The following is a 16,848-nucleotide window of genomic DNA, read 5'->3' on the forward strand; positions in this document are numbered from 1 at the left end:
AAACAAATATTTAGTTGCTTTTGCTGCCACCTTGTGGTTCTACAGAATTACAGTATTACAGTTCAATCCATGGCAAACAGAACGCTTTAAATATAACATCAGTTATTTTTGTGGACGCTACCTGTTCACACAGTTTAATGACAAAATGGACAGTTGCACAGATACGAAAATAGAGCCAAAAATATTCAAACAGCGTAAATTCAATCCGATTTGAAACAGATCCGCAATGGCGGCGTGCTTTACGCACTACTTAGGTGTCCTAGCTAGGGCGCAAGTGTGGATGGAATTGGAATTGGAACTCAGCCACTGAATAGCACAGATTCCCTTCACTTCAGATTTGCGATAACGAGCTCGGTAAGAACTCCTAAATTCTCTAAATGTACTTAATTTATAAAGTAGTTTGTATTTAAAATGATTCATATTTATTTATCTAATGGGAAAATGTAATTTTATGGACTTTATTGTATTTGTACGTTTTTGTGAAGTGAGTCGGTTCAGCTAGCGCATCTCTATAGAGTATTGTTAATCCTGGCTAGGGTTGCCAACCGTCCCGTAAAATACGGAATCGTTCCGTATTTGGAAACTAAACGTCGCGTTCCGTATTGAACTGATACTGGACGCGCTTTGTTCCGTATTTTTATCAATGGGAAAGAAACGCTGCAGATAATTAGACTGGTCAATAGTAGAGCTGGGCGGTTCCTGAATCACCCGGGTTAATGATTCGAATCTTTTTTACTGAATCAGGAATCACGAGTCCGAAATCTCAATTAACCCGGATCCTACGAGTCCTCTGACTGGCTGCTGCTAAGTACACAAGGCGAGTGAGCCGACTCACTGGAAACACCTCTGACTCAGATCATTTGGCTGAACCGACTTCACTCCAGTCCGTGAATCTAAGTAATAAGTTAAATATTACAATAAATAAGCGGTTAAACACACTGTATTATCAGTGGTAGTGGAAGAGATTAGTAATGCAGCATATTTTCTTGTAAGCAAAAGAACAAAATATAGTTATATTATTATTAAAATGCAAATGCTTACAGGCTACTTTAGTACTGTACCACTTAAGGAGTATCACAGCCCCCATGGTAATTTTAAACCCTTGACCCATTAATATACCCATCTGATTGGTAGGTGATTCAATCCCCCTCCCACATGGTCAAGATTTCACTTTAAAAAAAAAGTGTCAACTTGTCACTGATAAGAGAAGTGTGAGGGGCCAGGAGAATTAAGAGAGAAGGATTTATTTACAGAAGATGAGTGCATGGAAGACGTAATATTTGGATGCATTTTAATGCAATAAATCAGTCGCAATCAGAATGTCAGTACAAGTGACTCAACTGACTCAAGTGACCCAAGTGAACCGGATCACATTACTGAGTGACTCAGATTAACCCGAGTCCATAAAATCAACCGAATTTACCACCACTATAAATACTCCGCTGTTTGAGTAGCGCAGTGGGCAGCGCGCATCGCGCACGCTCTTCAGCCTTAGGGCGAAACTAAAGTAACACAAGCAGGGCCGTTACCCCCCGCAGCTCAGGTAAACACCTGGCATCTCACCCCTTGGCCAGATTTTAAACCCCTTCTTTGCCCACTGCTTTTCCTCCTGCAGGCATCATCACCATGGATCAGTCGTCTCCTCCAGAGCAGCTATCGGACGCTCCGGTACAGCCGGACACGAACAGTGACTGGACGGTAACGGAGGATTTGCGCCTGCGCCGCTTTCTGTGCTACGGCTCTCAGAGCGCCACCTACAGCGCGCGTGAGAAGCAGCGCCTCACCCCGGAGCGGGCGTCCACCCTGACCGAGCTGCTCGACGCCGGCCGGGGCTGCGAGGTCGTGCACGAGGTCCGGCAGCTGAGCCGGAAGGGCGGCGCTAAGAGCGTAAACCCCGCCCTGTTCGCCCTGGCCGCGATCTCGCAGCGCACGGACGCCGAGGCCAAGCGGGCGGCGTACGGCGCCCTCGGCGAGGTCTGCGCCTCCCCGGGCGAACTCTTCACCTTCGTCCGGTTCAAAAAAGAGCTGAGCGCCGGCGGGCAGCGCGGCATGTGGGGTCGGGCACTCAGGAAGGCCGTGGCAAACTGGTACAACGGGCGTGAGCCGCTCAGGCTGGCACGCGACGTGACCAAGTGCATGAGGATGGGAGGATGGTCGCACCAGGACCTGTTCAGGCTGGCGCACTTTAAGCCGGGCAGCGATGGTAAGGGCAGGACGTGAAGGACGTAGTGTGGGTGCCCATCCAAATTTAGGTCTGCCAGGGGGCGTGGTGGGGTGTGGCAGGGCGTTTGGGTTCCAGACGTTTGCATATTCGGTTCTCATCAGTAGCCACATTACTTTATTATTTAAGCCTATTCAATACATACATTTGTGATATATGAACTTTGTGGGTATACAATTACTGACTGTAGCCTGTCTAGTGCATTTTTCAGTCCAAGTGGACCTCTGTAGGACCCCCGCTGATCAAATAACATTTGGATGCTGGGCCATTTTCAGCACCGCGCTGTAGTGTGTGTGTTCTGGTATGAGTGTAGCAGGTGCAGCAGTGTTGTTGGGATATATAAACACCTCATTGCCAATGATTGGGAGGATGATGAGCACACATTGTGCCTCAAACTGTCCACCTAGAACCAGTTCCTAATAAGGGGGCCTGTACGTCTATCCCAACAACACTGCTGCACCTGCTACACTCATACCAGAACACACACACTACCGTGTCACTACTATGTTGTTACAACGTTAGTCTCAGTGCAGTGCTGAGAACGTCATCCGGTACAGAGCAACAGATGAGCTACAGTCAGTAGTTGTATACCCACAGAGTTCATCTGTATGGTAGGTGTCGCTTGTACAATAACTAGTGAATGTAGGTACCAAAAAGTTGGTGCTATCAGTCGGTCACGCTCCTGTTCAGGGTGTTACTGCATTGCAGCCAGTGATTCTGGGGAGGCCAGACACACAGCGACCCTGACCAGGACAGATTGGCATTAAATATGATGATGATCTTATGCCGGCCTCTGACCGGCAGAAAGCGTCAGGTGTCCATATACTTTTGGCCATGTAGTACGTGTGCCATCTACTGGCAGGGTGAAATTCAGTTACTGTATTAAATTAAATCACTATTATTTTCGTAGCCGTCGCTCTCGTCAGTAAATACGTCACTAAAGGCTGGAGGGAGGTGCAGGAGGTGTACGGGGGGAAGGAGAACCCAGAGGAGGTGATGAAAGTGCTGGCGTACCTGGAGGCGGTGGAAAAGGCCAAGCACTCGAGTGATGAGCAGGAGGTGGCGCATCTGATCGAGGAGCAGCGACTGGAGAGAGAGCACCTCCTCACCAAACACCTCAAATCTACTGAGGTAGAACAACCTCATACTTCTGATGAGTGGATGTACTAATAGATGGATGGGTGGATTAATAGATGAGTGGATGGATGGGTGGATTGATGGATGGATGGATGGGTGGATTAATAGATGAGTGGATGGATGGGTGGATTAATAAATGGATGGATGGATGGGTGGATTAATAGATAGATGGATGGGTGGATTAATAGATGAGTGGATGGATGGGTGGATTGATGGATGGATGGATGGGTGGATTAATAGATGAGTGGATGGATGGGTGGATTAATAGATGGATGGATGGATGGGTGGATTAATAGATAGATGGATGGATAGATGGGTGGATTAATAGATAGATGGATGGATGGATTAATAGATGGGTGGATTAATAGATGGATGGATGGATTAATAGATGGATGGATTAATAGATGGATGGATGGATTAATAGATGGATGGATGGATTAATGGATGGATGGATTAATAGATGGATGGGTGGATTAATAGATGGATGGATGGATGGATTAATAGATGGATGGATGGGTGGATGGATTAATAGATGGATGGATGGGTGGATTAATAGATGGATGGATGGATGGATTAATAGATGGATGGGTGGATTAATAGATGGATGGATTAATAGATGGGTGGGTGGATTAATAGATGGATGGGTGGATTAATAGATAGATGGATGATGGGTGGATTAATAGATGAGTGGATGGATGGATTAATAAATGGATGGATGGATGGATTAATAGATGGATGGATGGATTAATAGATGGATGGATGGGTGGATTAATAGATAGATGGATGGATGGATGGATGGATTAATAGATGGATGATGGATGGATTAATAGATGGATGGATGGATGGATGGATTAATAGATGGATGGATGGATGGATTCATAGATGGATGATGGATGGATTAATAGATGGATGGATGGGTGGATTAATAGATAGATGGATGGATGGATGGATGGATTAATAGATGGATGATGGATGGATTAATAGATGGATGGATGGATGGATGGATTAATAGATGGATGGATGGATGGATTCATAGATGGATGATGGATGGATTAATAGATGGATGGATTAATAGATGGATGGATGGATTAATAGATGAGTGGATGGATGGGTGGATTACTAGATAGATGGATGGATTAATAGATGGATGATGGATGGATTAATAGATGGATGGATTAATAGATGGATGATGGGTGGATTAATAGATAGATGGATGGATTAATAGATGAGTGGATGGATGGGTGGATTACTAGATAGATGGATGGATTAATAGATGGATGATGGATGGATTAATAGATGGATGGATTAATAGATGGATGGATGGATTAATAGATGAGTGGATGGATGGGTGGATTAATAGATAGATGGATGGATTAATAGATGGATGATGGATGGATGGATGGATGGATTAATAGATGGATGATGGATGGATTAATAGATGGATGATGGATGGATTAATAGATGGATGATGGATGGATTAATAGATGGATGATGGATGGATTAATAGATGATGGATGGATTAATAGATGGATGATGGATGGATGGATGGATTAATAGATGGATGATGGATGGATTAATAGATGGATGATGGATGGATTAATAGATGGATGATGGATGGATTAATAGATGGATGATGGATTAATAGATGGATGATGGATGGATGGATGGATGGATTAATAGATGGATGATGGATGGATTAATAGATGGATGATGGATGGATTAATAGATGGATGATGGATTAATAGATGGATGATGGATGGATTAATAGATGGATGATGGATTAATAGATGGATGATGGATGGATGGATGGATTAATAGATGGATGATGGATGGATTAATAGATGGATGATGGATTAATAGATGGATGATGGATGGATGAATGGATGGATTAATAGATGGATGATGGATGGATTAATAGATGGATGATGGATGGATTAATAGATGGATGATGGATGGATTAATAGATGGATGATGGATGGATTAATAGATGGATGATGGATGGATTAATAGATGGATGATGGATTAATAGATGGATGATGGATGGATTAATAGATGGATGATGGATTAATAGATGGATGATGGATGGATGGATGGATTAATAGATGGATGATGGATGGATTAATAGATGGATGATGGATTAATAGATGGATGATGGATGGATTAATAGATGGATGATGGATGGATTAATAGATGGATGATGGATGGATTAATAGATGGATGATGGATGGATTAATAGATGGATGATGGATGGATTAATAGATGATGGATGGATTAATAGATGGATGATGGATGGATGGATGGATGATGGATGGATTAATAGATGGATGATGGATGGATTAATAGATGGATGATGGATGGATTAATAGATGGATGATGGATTAATAGATGGATGATGGATGGATTAATAGATGGATGATGGATGGATTAATATATGGATGATGGATTAATAGATGGATGATGGATGGATGGATGGATGGATTAATAGATGGATGATGGATGGATTAATAGATGGATGATGGATGGATTAATAGATGGATGATGGATTAATAGATGGATGATGGATGGATTAATAGATGGATGATGGATGGATTAATAGATGGATGGATGGATTAATAGATGGATGATGGATGGATTAATAGATGGATGATGGATGGATTAATAGATGGATGATGGATTAATAGATGGATGGATGGATGGATGGATGGATGATGGATGGATTAATAGATGGATGATGGATGGATTAATAGATGGATGATGGATGGATTAATAGATGGATGGATGGATTAATAGATGGATGGATGGATTAATAGATGGATGATGGATGGATTAATAGATGGATGATGGATGGATTAATGGATGGATGGATGGATTAATAGATAAATGGATGGATTAATAGATGAGTAGATGGATTAATAGATGGGTGGATGATGGATGGAGTTGCTTCATCTCTGTGTGTGTGTGTGTGTGTGTGTGTTTGTGTGTGTGTGTGTGTGTGTGTGTTGCTGATGTGAAGGTATGGAGAGCCCTGCTGAAGGACATGCCCCTCACCGACCTCCTGTCACATCTGGGCAAAATGAGTGTGGACCAGGTTCTTGCCCCTGGAAATCCAGATGTGGCGACTGTGTGTGAGCGGATTCAGGACGAACAAGCTCTTCTGAAGGTAATGATGAAGAAAATATAGCCATTCATGTCTGTGTGTGGACGCCTGACCGGATGGTAGCACTGCTGGGAATTTGAACCCTGGATCGCATCGTCTGTAGGCTCTAGTGCTAGAATCTCAAGCTCTAGTGGGAGGGACAATGGCTGAACATGGTTTCTCCGATTGGCCATGCCTGGATTGGGGCTGAATTGGGGAAGGGGTGTGAGTGGTTTCGTTAATCTCTTTGATGTTTATCTCGATCCAGACCAAAACGCATCCTCTGAGCATCACGGTCGCCTCGGAGACCTACAGGCGGGGACACGGCATTCGGGGGAAGTTAAAATGGGAGCCGAACCTAGACGTCATCCAAGCCCTGGACTCCGCCTTCTACAAATGTCTGCAGGTGAGCACCGATGCATCAGGTAGGTCTCTTTAAAAGCCTGAGTGTGCCTGTGGGTATCTGTTCCCTGTTCGCTGACCTTTCCAAAGCTCCTCCAATGAGACGGACTGTTTGATACGCGGCGGTAAACGCGAACGATGTCTCCGCAGAACGTGGAGCCCTCAGGAAAGCGCTTGGTGCTCGGGGTGGACGTGAGCTCTCGACTCGGCAGCATCGCTCTGGGCAGCTGCATCAGCACGGTGACCGTCGCTGCCGCCATGAGCCTGGTGAGATGTCCGTTCTACACTCTTAAAATACACCGCGTCCATTCCCTGGTCATTTTACTAGCTGCCAGACAGACACTATATGGTCAAAAGTATCTGGGCGCCTGGTCTTGAGCTTGTCGGACGTCCCGTTTCCTGTTATTTATTATTATTTTATTCAAATAAAGTGACCCTCTGTGTGATTTTTCAGCTAGAACAACAGCCGCTCTTCTGAGAAGCTTCTCAAGACTTTGGAGTGTGTCCGCGTGTGGGAATTTGTGCCCATTCAGTCAGAAGATGACTGATCAGTTGATGTTCCTGTTGAGTTGAGCATGTGGGCCTTCCCTAAACTGTTTCTGCAAACTCGGAAGCATGTCGTTTCCTACATAACACTGATTCATTACACCTGGTAGCAACCGCTGTGGCTGAGGGGGCGTCCCAATACTTAAGTGTGTTTACTGTTCCAGGTGATCACGCGGACTGAGCCGAACTCGCAGGTCCTGCTGTTCTCTGGAGGAACCGTCGTCCCCTGTCCAGTCTCCACGGACGCCTCACTTCTCCAGATAACCACGCAGCTGGTACAGGTGAGCGTTCAGCACTGGTAGCTGGCTGTACTGGTTCCAGTTGGCAACCAGTGACCCACCTGTCCTAGTAAAACTAGGAGGGTTACAATAGTTAAAACCACCTCCTTGTTTCTACACACACTGTCCATGTTATCAGCTCCACTTACCATATAGAAGCACTTTGTAGTTCTACAATTACTGACTGTAGTCCATCTGTTTCTCTGCATGCTTTGTTAGCTCCTTTCATGCTGTTCTTCAATGGTCAGGACCCCCACAGACACTGACATGGTGGTGGTGTGTTAGTGTGTGTTGTGCTGGTATGAGTGGATCAGACACAGCAGCGCTGCTGGAGTTTTTAAACACCGTGTCCACTCACCGTCCACTCTATTAGACACTCCTACCTAGTCGGTCCACCTTGTAGATGTAAAGTCAGAGTCGATCGCTCATCTATCGCTGCTGTTTCAGTCGCTCATCTTCTAGACCTTCATCGGTGGGCACAGGACGCTGCCCACGGGGCGCTGTCGGCTGGATGTTTTTGGTCGGTGGACTATTCTCAGTCCAGCAGTGACAGTGAGGTGTTTAAAAACTCCACTCATACCAGCACAACACACACTAACACACCACCACCATGTCAGTGTCACTGCAGTGCTGAGAATCATCCACCACCTAAATAATATCTGCTCTGTGGTGGTCCTGACCATTGAAGGACAGCATGTAGAGAAACAGATGGACTACAGTCAGTAATTGTAGTACTACAAGGTGCTTCTATATGGTAAGTGGAGCTGATAACATGGACAGTGAGTGTAGAAACGAGGAGGTGGTTTTAATGTTATGGCTGGTCGGTGTATATATGTACGTGTAGGCTGACGGTTCTGGTACAGACTGCGCTCTGCCCGTAACCTGGGCATCGGAGAACGACAGGACCGTGGACGTCTTCATCATCCTGACCAATAACGAGACCTGGACCGGGAGGTCGAGTCCTGCGGAGACGCTCAGGACCTACAGACGGGTACGTGATCAAAACTAAAGCCAGGGTGAACTTCTGAGTAATTTGGTATGTTCTCCTCGTTCCTTAAGAGCCCTCATTAATGCTGGATGGGGTTTAGGTCAGGTCTTTTTTTGCATTTTCCCCAGTTGTTCTCCCAATTTAGTCGTATCCAATTCCCCGATCGCATTTCGCTTCCTCTCTACTGCTGACTAACACACGCCCCCTCCGATACGTGTGCAGCACCGACCGCTTCTTTTCACCTGCACCAGGTTTCAAACATCACACCGATGTCCGTTATCCCTCGTCTCTGTGCAGCACCAACGATCGTCTATCATTGTCTGTGTAGGCGCCCAGCCTGCCGGGAGTAGAGCTGAGATTCGTACTCGCCGGTACTTGACAGAACCCCCCACACCCCCCATGTCAGTCGTTTGCATTTATTTGGCATTGTGTGTGTGTGTGTGTGTGTGTGTGTGTGTGTAGAAGACCAGCGTGTCCTCCAAGCTGATCGTGTGTGCCATGACCACCAACATCGTCTGCGTGGCCGATCCGGACGACGGCGGCATGCTGGACGTGGGCGGGTTCGACTCGCACGCCATCGACGTCATCCGTAACTTCATCACGGACGTCATCTGAGGGAGGTGCATCGTGGGAAATGTAGTTCTACTTATGCCCGGTTCACACTACACGATTCTTGCCCTGATTCTGGCTCGGCGACTGGTCGGCGCTAGATTTGCCGGCTCGGGAGCAACTCGGCGTTCGCTCGGCGATCAAAACTCTAGCATGTCAGATATCTGGATCTGAGTTTCCGACTGGCAATGAGTGCTGTGTCGAACAGCCAATGAGGGGAAACGCAGGGGAGGAGTGTAAACAGGTGATACAGGGGCGTAATATAGTTTATATCAGAATACATCAGCACACACACAAGCTTTACAGTATTTCTGACCTGATTGTTTTCTACAAAACACCCACGCTGTATTGCAAACAATATTTATTAACCTCCAACTCACTACAGAACAATCCATGCTGGTCGTGTTGCCAAATCCACTCAGATTCATTTATTTTTCCTCCTTGATATTACGCTGCACATCAGCACACACACTTTGATCGCTCGCTGCTTGTTGACGTGCATTTTTGGACGTGGTGTCATTAAACCCCTCGTCACTTCTCGCGTGTGTTCTCGTGACTAAACGTAGTTTGGGAGAGCAGAGAAGCTCAGCTGCGATTCCAGTTGGTGATAGATGGTGTAGTGTGTGACCCCCCATCACCCATCAGTCGTGTAGTGTGAAATACACACCGACTTGAAAGACTCCCGATTACAAGAGATCCAGTCGTGTAGTGTGAACAGAGCAGCCGGATTTACTTTATTAGAGTAACCGATTTGCTGACCCATAATTCCATTCACTTGAGTGATAAGTGGTATATATAGTAAAGCCTGGATAATACGCTGCGTGTACAAGCAAACGTTCATTTCCTGTTCGTTGGAAGTCCCGAGAAATACCTCTCGTGCTCTCCAGGATAAAATGCTAATGAAGGTGAAATGAAGTGAAATAAGCAGTAATTGTACATTATAGAATGTACATCATGTGGAATTGGAGCTGGGGTGCTTAAACTTTTGCACAGGACGGTAAAATATGTAGGGTATTTCTGACTGACTAATGTTTTAAATGAAAGTGAAAGTACTGTGTTTAATTTATGGAACACTAGATAATATATTAAATTGTTTTTACTTTAATCAGAGCTTCCGCACTTTTTTAGTCTCTGTAGCTCATATTTACTAATGAAACCTGAATTCTTGTACGTTTAGCACTTTAACACTAATAAATATTATTGTTCTAATCTCACCACTGCTTCTGAGTTGTTGTTCATCTTATTATATTGAGATATTTCATGTTTTATCTGCTCAACTACATCCATTCCTGCATTTCAGACCTGCAACACATTCCAAAAAAAGTTGGGACGGGGCAATTTAGGGCTAATAATGAGGTGATCTTCCATCCCTCAGACGGCGCCGCATCAAGAACCTCCACTCAACACTAGCTGATATAACCACATGGGTGAGGGATTAGTTTATCAAACCTTTATCAAGCTCTACAATACAGAGTTACTGCACAAATCATACTTAACACTTAACTAAGCAAAAAAGAAGCCTTATGTTAACCATGTCCAGAAGCTGCGTCGACTTCTCTGGGCTCGGAGGCATCTAGGATGGACCATTACACAGTTGAAACGTGTATTGTGGTCTTTTTTCATTCCAGGTCTTTATATTAAAGGATTCTATTTGGCTTAAGATCTGTACTTAATAATAAAAAGAATAAATTCATCCTACAATAATGAATCTGCAATATGTGCGTTTTGTTTTAGGATCTCGGAGTTTTTGGGGAATGTAGTGCACTGTGTTGGTTGTAAAAAGCAGTTATTTATGGTCTGAACTGGGATGGAACCTCACAAGGTGCTTCTAAGTTCAATCCTGGAAATCCACATCATGAAATAGGAACATCAATTATTTTTATAGTGCAGCAAGTTTATCATGTAGCCAAAAGAAAAAAAGCACCGAGTCAGGCTGGCTTGTTTACAGACACGCCCCTAAAGCTCCTTACTTCAATACAATGTTTACTGCTCACAAATGAAAACATGGCACACTGGGGTTGCCACGTTAGCACATAACCACTCAAAACTTGAGCTTAGTTCGAATCCTGTACTAAGCACTTAAGCTGACATGCACTTACTAATGCTCATTATTTCTTGCTTAAAAACACATCTGGTTCTAAGAAGGTTTTCAGCAGATTTATATTCCCTGACTGTTGTCTTTTTTAAGTACAGTGAGGTAATGTACACTGTGGAAGCACTTTGTAAGTCGCTCTGGATAAGAGCGTCTGCTAAACGCCGAAAATGTAAGATGTAAAATGTAAATGAATCCCAGGCGGGGCTTTCAACTTGGTCAGGCGTCCAACTGGCACAGTTTGTTGTGCATGAGGGAGCCAGGCTGGAAGGTTGAAAGGGTTTCACTGCTGGTGTGTAATTCTCCCTGTTGCTGTCTGGTCAAGTTGCCTGCATAAGTGGTGGTCGATCTAAGAGGTGCCAAGTGTGCCTCTCTGTATGCCATTCAGCTCACTGTGAGTCTCCATCACTGTCAGATGATCAGACAGGGAGAAGGGAGAGAGGCTTCATTGTCATTTCAGCTCTATACAAGTACAGATTGAAACGAAACAACGTTCCTCCAGAACCAGAACCAGAACCAGTGCAGATAAACAACAGTACAATAAATACAAAAGACATTTCTAATCTAAAAAAAAAAGGTCATTAAAAGAGACAAGACTAGAGACAAGAGTAGTAAATGATAAGTGAGGTAAAAACACGTTCTGATATACAGTTAGCAGCGTTGGGTTTATTTAGCAGCAGATATAAAAAGAGTAAGGTGCAAAAAATGCAATATTGCGCAAATATGCAAGTAATACAGACACTAAGTAGTTGTCAGAGTCCAGGGAGCAAGAAAAATCTACCAGAAGAATCTGGTTGTGATTTTCAATCATCTGCAGCTCTTTAATTCACCACAATCTTGCTCACAAATGAAAACATGGCAGACTATATTGCTAACTGGCAGGCATACCATGTTTCACCAGGGTTCAAAATGACACACACAATCTGCTAGTCAATTCATTAGGATTGAAGGTGCATAGGGTGGAAATTGGGCTGTGGAGGTAGCGGGGTATCACCGGGAACCATACAGAAAATACACTGCACTACATTTCTAGGTGGCTTGTTTACATTCCTCCTGTTATTGTGGCCCTCAGGAGCCACACGCTTCCCCACAATCTTTACTGTTCACAGATGAAAACATGGCAGACTACTTTGCTAAATGGCAAGCGTACACAGTGCTTGTGCAAGGGGGTAAAGATAGTGGAACCTTTAATCCCAAATGACCTTAAAGACTAACCTGGCTTTTAATTTGGATAAATAGATGTCTGCTATTGTGGCCCTCAGGAGCCACTCGCTTCACCACAATCTTTACTGTTCACAGATGAAAACATGGCAGACTACACAGCTAAATGGCAAGCTTGTGCAGGGGTGGTAAGGACTAATTTGGCCTCTAATTTGGTGGCGACAACCCAGAAGCATGGGCAACCATACAGAAAACGAAGTAGTGCACGGTCCTAAGTGACGACTTTCTCAGCATTTGCCTGGATAAATGTGTGCCATTTTTGGAGCATGTTATTCAGTATACGTATGCATTCGTTCTACGAACTATTTCCAGATTCTTAATTGTAATAAACAACGAAGAAATTGCGCATTGTGACATATTCCGTTCACGCAGTATAAAGATTCCTATTAGGCGTTTATAGTAGGCAAGCTTGTCCTAGCGATTCAAATCAAGTTCCATTTGGAATTAGTGCACTAGGTAGGCGCTTTGTTGAACCGTATGTAGTGCGCATGTGCAGGGCACAAGGACGTATTTGGAACACAGCCCGGCGGTGTGTTTGTAGTGTGTAGCCAGATAAACCGTGAGCGCTAGCTGAGTGCAGACGGGCTGAAGATGGCGGACGTGTTGAGTGTACTGCGACAGTACAACATCCAGAAGAAGGAGATCATCGCTAAGGGGGATGAAGTGATTTTTGGGGAGTTTTCGTGGCCGAAAAACGTTAAGACGAACTATCTTATCTGGGGGTGAGTTTCACTGCTTCCTCCTCACTGTTAGCGCTGCTAGCACAGGGATGCTAACTAACTAGCAGCAAGTTTTGGCAATCTGGTGCTCGCACTTCATCCTGACCTCTGAAACGAGTTTATTTTTCTTTTTTTAGACGCATTAACTGCGGAAATTTGACACTGTAGTATACACGCTTGTTCAAACTTGCGATGTTTATAACCAAATATCGCGATACTTACGTGGAGTGACAATTATCGCGATATTTGGTTGCATTGTGACGTCACTTTTAGTGTATAATTTAAGTCCTGAATGACAAAGGTGATGATCTACTTCACAGTCTGCTCTCCAGAACTTCGTACCAAGCTTGTGATGTGTATTTATGAGCATTATAATGAGGGTCACAGGCGCTCAGATGTGCAGAGATTCCTCTGGATGTTCTGAATCTTTTAATAATGTTATGGACCGTAGATGGCAAAACCCTTGAATTTGTTGCTGATGAGCGTAGAGAACGTTCTTCTTAAGCTGTCCGAGTCTTTGCAAAATGTCACACCTTTGAAACATCCTTGCTTGGTACTGGACTAGTAATCAGAAGGTCGCTGGTTCAAGCTCCACCACTGCCATGTTGCAACTGTAGGGCCCTTATGCAAGGCCCTTAACTCTCAGTTGCTCAGACTGTACACTGTAGCTTTATATTTTGGTTTAGGGATGTCCCGATCCGAGATCGGAATCGGGCCCGATCGAGGCATTTTTTAACTGATCGGTATCGGCTTTACTGAGCCCGATCCTGAACCAGATTTTTTCGCTTTACGTCAGCGGTCAAGCAGGTGTCGTGAACGGAGAGTCCAGCAGTGAAGTGTAACGTCTGTAATGTGAGCGTTTCACGAGGCGGTGGGAGCAGAGCCGCGTTCATTACTGTAGAACTTTACTGTCTATACGGCGTGTGAGTCCAGGATCACTCCGGTTTACTAAACAATCACTTTTAATCCCAGTATGAAAACTTCAGGGAGAATTAAATACAGCACGAGTTACAAGACTGAACGACCTCTCAGTACCAAGCACTCTGATTGGCTCAGTTACACAACACGCCTACAAGTACGGTGGCTAATAAGAAACAAACCAGATATCAGTTAACCAAAACGATCTACAATCACTACCAATCTGATACGGCACCTAAAACATAAACACTCGGCCGAATACAGCGAGTTTATTATTATTATATGATGAGAAGAGGAACCGGCCGTCCGCTAACACGACGGAGACGCTGATTTTCCTCAGAAAGATCCTTCACTTCATGTTGAGTGTTCTAGTTTCACTGCTACAATGCTGCACTAAGTTTGTTTACTTCTATTTTGTAAAAATAAAAGAACGTTAAACAATAGTTTGGATGCAGGCAATGTTTTCCCTACAGCACTGCAGAGCTATTCAGGTGTTAAACATGTACACTGGATTAATGTGAATAACTGTTATGTAGTTGAAGTGTGCACCGTGTGAACAGTATTATCCAGTTCTTATCTACACAATATCTAGAAAACACAAGTATCGGTTTGAGACTCGGTATCGGATCGGGATCAAAATTAAAGATCGGGATGGGGAACAAAAAAAAACGTGATCGGGACATCCCTACTTTGGTTTTAAGCGTTGAGGAGGCAGGAGGAGGAATCGGGCGTGTCTGATTTAGCTCCATCTCAAGCTTTAAGGGGAAGAAGATTTTCATGTGATGCTGATGAGAAAGCAGCGGCGCATTAGTGTACAGTCTAAGCGATTGAGGGTTAAGGGCCTTGCTCAAGGGCCCAACAGTTTGCAACCTGGCAGTAGTGAGGCTCGAACCAGCGGTTTTTCGATTACTAGTCCAGTACCTTAACCACTAGGCTACACCTGCCCTGTGTCAGAGGGGGGTGTGTTGATCTGGCTCTCCTTGATTAGGTCTTGATTGTGCAAGCACCAGCGCATTCACAGTCAGGAATTGGATATGAGTAAATTGGAAGATAAAGAGGGAAACTTTCCATGTTCAGATCTGGTATCTTACCTTTCTGGCGGTAGTCCAGGTTGAGCTCGGATTCAGGCCGCTGTTGACGGAACACCACGTAGTGCGTGACGTTGTCGTTGGGGGGGTCATTTGTTTTTAAAATTCCTAATAAATACAGTTTTTAAAAAAAGTGCGGAAACTTTTCGAAGACCCTCGTATGCATCTAAATAAAAGAAATATTTGGCGCTTGCTTTGCGTGGTCGAGATTGAACTCGTGTTTGTGGATGCAGCGATGATCTGTGTTCACTCACGAGGGTTTTCCGAAGCGTTCCGGAGTCCATGTGGTTCTGTTCAGTTTCGGTTTTCAGCTTCACGCGTCATCACGGAGACTTTTTCCGATTCTCTGAATTTTTACCTGATTGCGTTACGTTTCCTCTGTACCGGTGCTGACCCCCGCCCCTGATCGAGGAGAGCGAACTGGCACACGCCCCCTCCGACACGTGAGCAGTACCCGACTGCATTTTTTCACCTGCACCAGCCGAGTTCATATGCGAATCAGCCCTGTGCATGGAGAGCCACACCCTGATCAGCATTATTCCTCGACTCTGTGCAGACGCCATCAATCAGCCAGCAGAGGTCGCAATTGCATCAGTTATGAGCTCCCTATCCGGCTCCCTCCCTGTACGAACAACAGCCGAACGGATGGCAGAGCTAAGATTCTATACGATGTGTTCGAAATCCCAGCTCTGGTGTGCTTGCGTATTTTACCTCTGCGCCACCTGAGCGGCCCGATTCTCTGAATCTTTTAACAATGTTATGGACTGTAGATGGTGAAATTCTGGAGAAACGTTGTGCCCAGACTATCAGCTCATGCGGGGTTTTTTTTTTTTTTTTTCATTTTTCTCCCCCTTTAGCGCATCCAATTGTTCAATTAGCATCGTGCTTCCTCTCTGTCTATGCCGAACCCCGCCCTGACCGAGGAGATCGAAGCTAACACGTATCCCCTCCGAAACATGCGCAGCAGCCGGATGCATTTTCGCCACCCGCACATCGATGAGTTTGGCGCCACCCAGCGTCGCATGCGGAGAGACACACCCTAAGGGCGCTCTTCCTCATCTCTTGCGCAGGCGCCTCGAATCAGCCGGCAGAGGTCGTAATCACGCGTTCTGACAGAGAGAGACCCGTATCCGGTTCTTTGTCCCGCCCCCCCACTGAGCAACCGGCCAATCGTTGCCCATACAGCCGCTCAGTACCACGATACCACGTACTCAGAATCCAGCCCTGGTTGCAGCGTGTCGTTGCAACTCGTCCTTGCTCATGAACGCCTTGTGTTTATGATTATTTCACACCCACTCATGACGGCATCACTTTGGTTTTTTCCTGTCCCAACCCTTTTTGAAATGTGTTCCTGGTGCCGTAATGTAATTTAGTTCATATTTACAAAAACAGCTTAGTAATAAATTCCTCTCTGTTCTGTTTTCAGTGCTTCTTTTTTTATTTCCACTCTTCCGGAACTGGGTTTGTCGTTAGTAGCCGTGTGGACTTTATTA

At 44.9% G+C, this 16,848-nt stretch overlaps 2 protein-coding genes across 2 annotated transcripts in view; both read left to right on the forward strand.

Annotated features, from left to right (window-relative positions):
- Positions 1–298: 298 nt before the first annotated feature.
- ro60 (Ro60, Y RNA binding protein) lies at positions 299–10,497 on the forward strand. The gene is made up of 9 exons (XM_062992884.1): positions 299–354; positions 1,616–2,203; positions 3,132–3,352; positions 6,372–6,518; positions 6,763–6,900; positions 7,047–7,163; positions 7,607–7,723; positions 8,565–8,711; positions 9,171–10,497. The coding sequence occupies exons 2-9, from the start codon at positions 1,627–1,629 to the stop codon at positions 9,321–9,323; spliced, it is 1,617 nt and encodes a 538-aa protein (XP_062848954.1). The 5' UTR covers positions 299–354; positions 1,616–1,626; the 3' UTR covers positions 9,324–10,497.
- A 2,692-nt stretch (positions 10,498–13,189) lies between these two features.
- Positions 13,190–16,848, forward strand: part of cdc73 (cell division cycle 73, Paf1/RNA polymerase II complex component, homolog (S. cerevisiae)) — a 30,153-nt gene continuing 26,494 nt past the window's right edge. Inside the window, exon 1 of the mRNA XM_062993734.1 lies at positions 13,190–13,352. Coding sequence (XP_062849804.1) covers positions 13,222–13,352 — 131 coding nt within the window. The 5' untranslated portion in view covers positions 13,190–13,221. The remainder of the gene's footprint in view (positions 13,353–16,848) is intronic.

The sequence above is a fragment of the Trichomycterus rosablanca genome, chromosome 4 (genome assembly GCF_030014385.1).
Source record: "Trichomycterus rosablanca isolate fTriRos1 chromosome 4, fTriRos1.hap1, whole genome shotgun sequence".
NCBI lineage: Eukaryota > Metazoa > Chordata > Actinopteri > Siluriformes > Trichomycteridae > Trichomycterus > Trichomycterus rosablanca.

Bases quoted from the DNA above. Each gene is read 5' to 3' on its own strand.
- ro60 (XM_062992884.1), top strand. From the start codon at position 1,627: ATGGATCAGTCGTCTCCTCCAGAGCAGCTATCGGACGCTCCGGTACAG. The intron at 6,901-7,046 runs GTGAGCACCGAT...ATGTCTCCGCAG, and splicing joins CCTTCTACAAATGTCTGCAG to AACGTGGAGCCCTCAGGAAA. The intron at 7,164-7,606 runs GTGAGATGTCCG...TTACTGTTCCAG, and splicing joins TCGCTGCCGCCATGAGCCTG to GTGATCACGCGGACTGAGCC.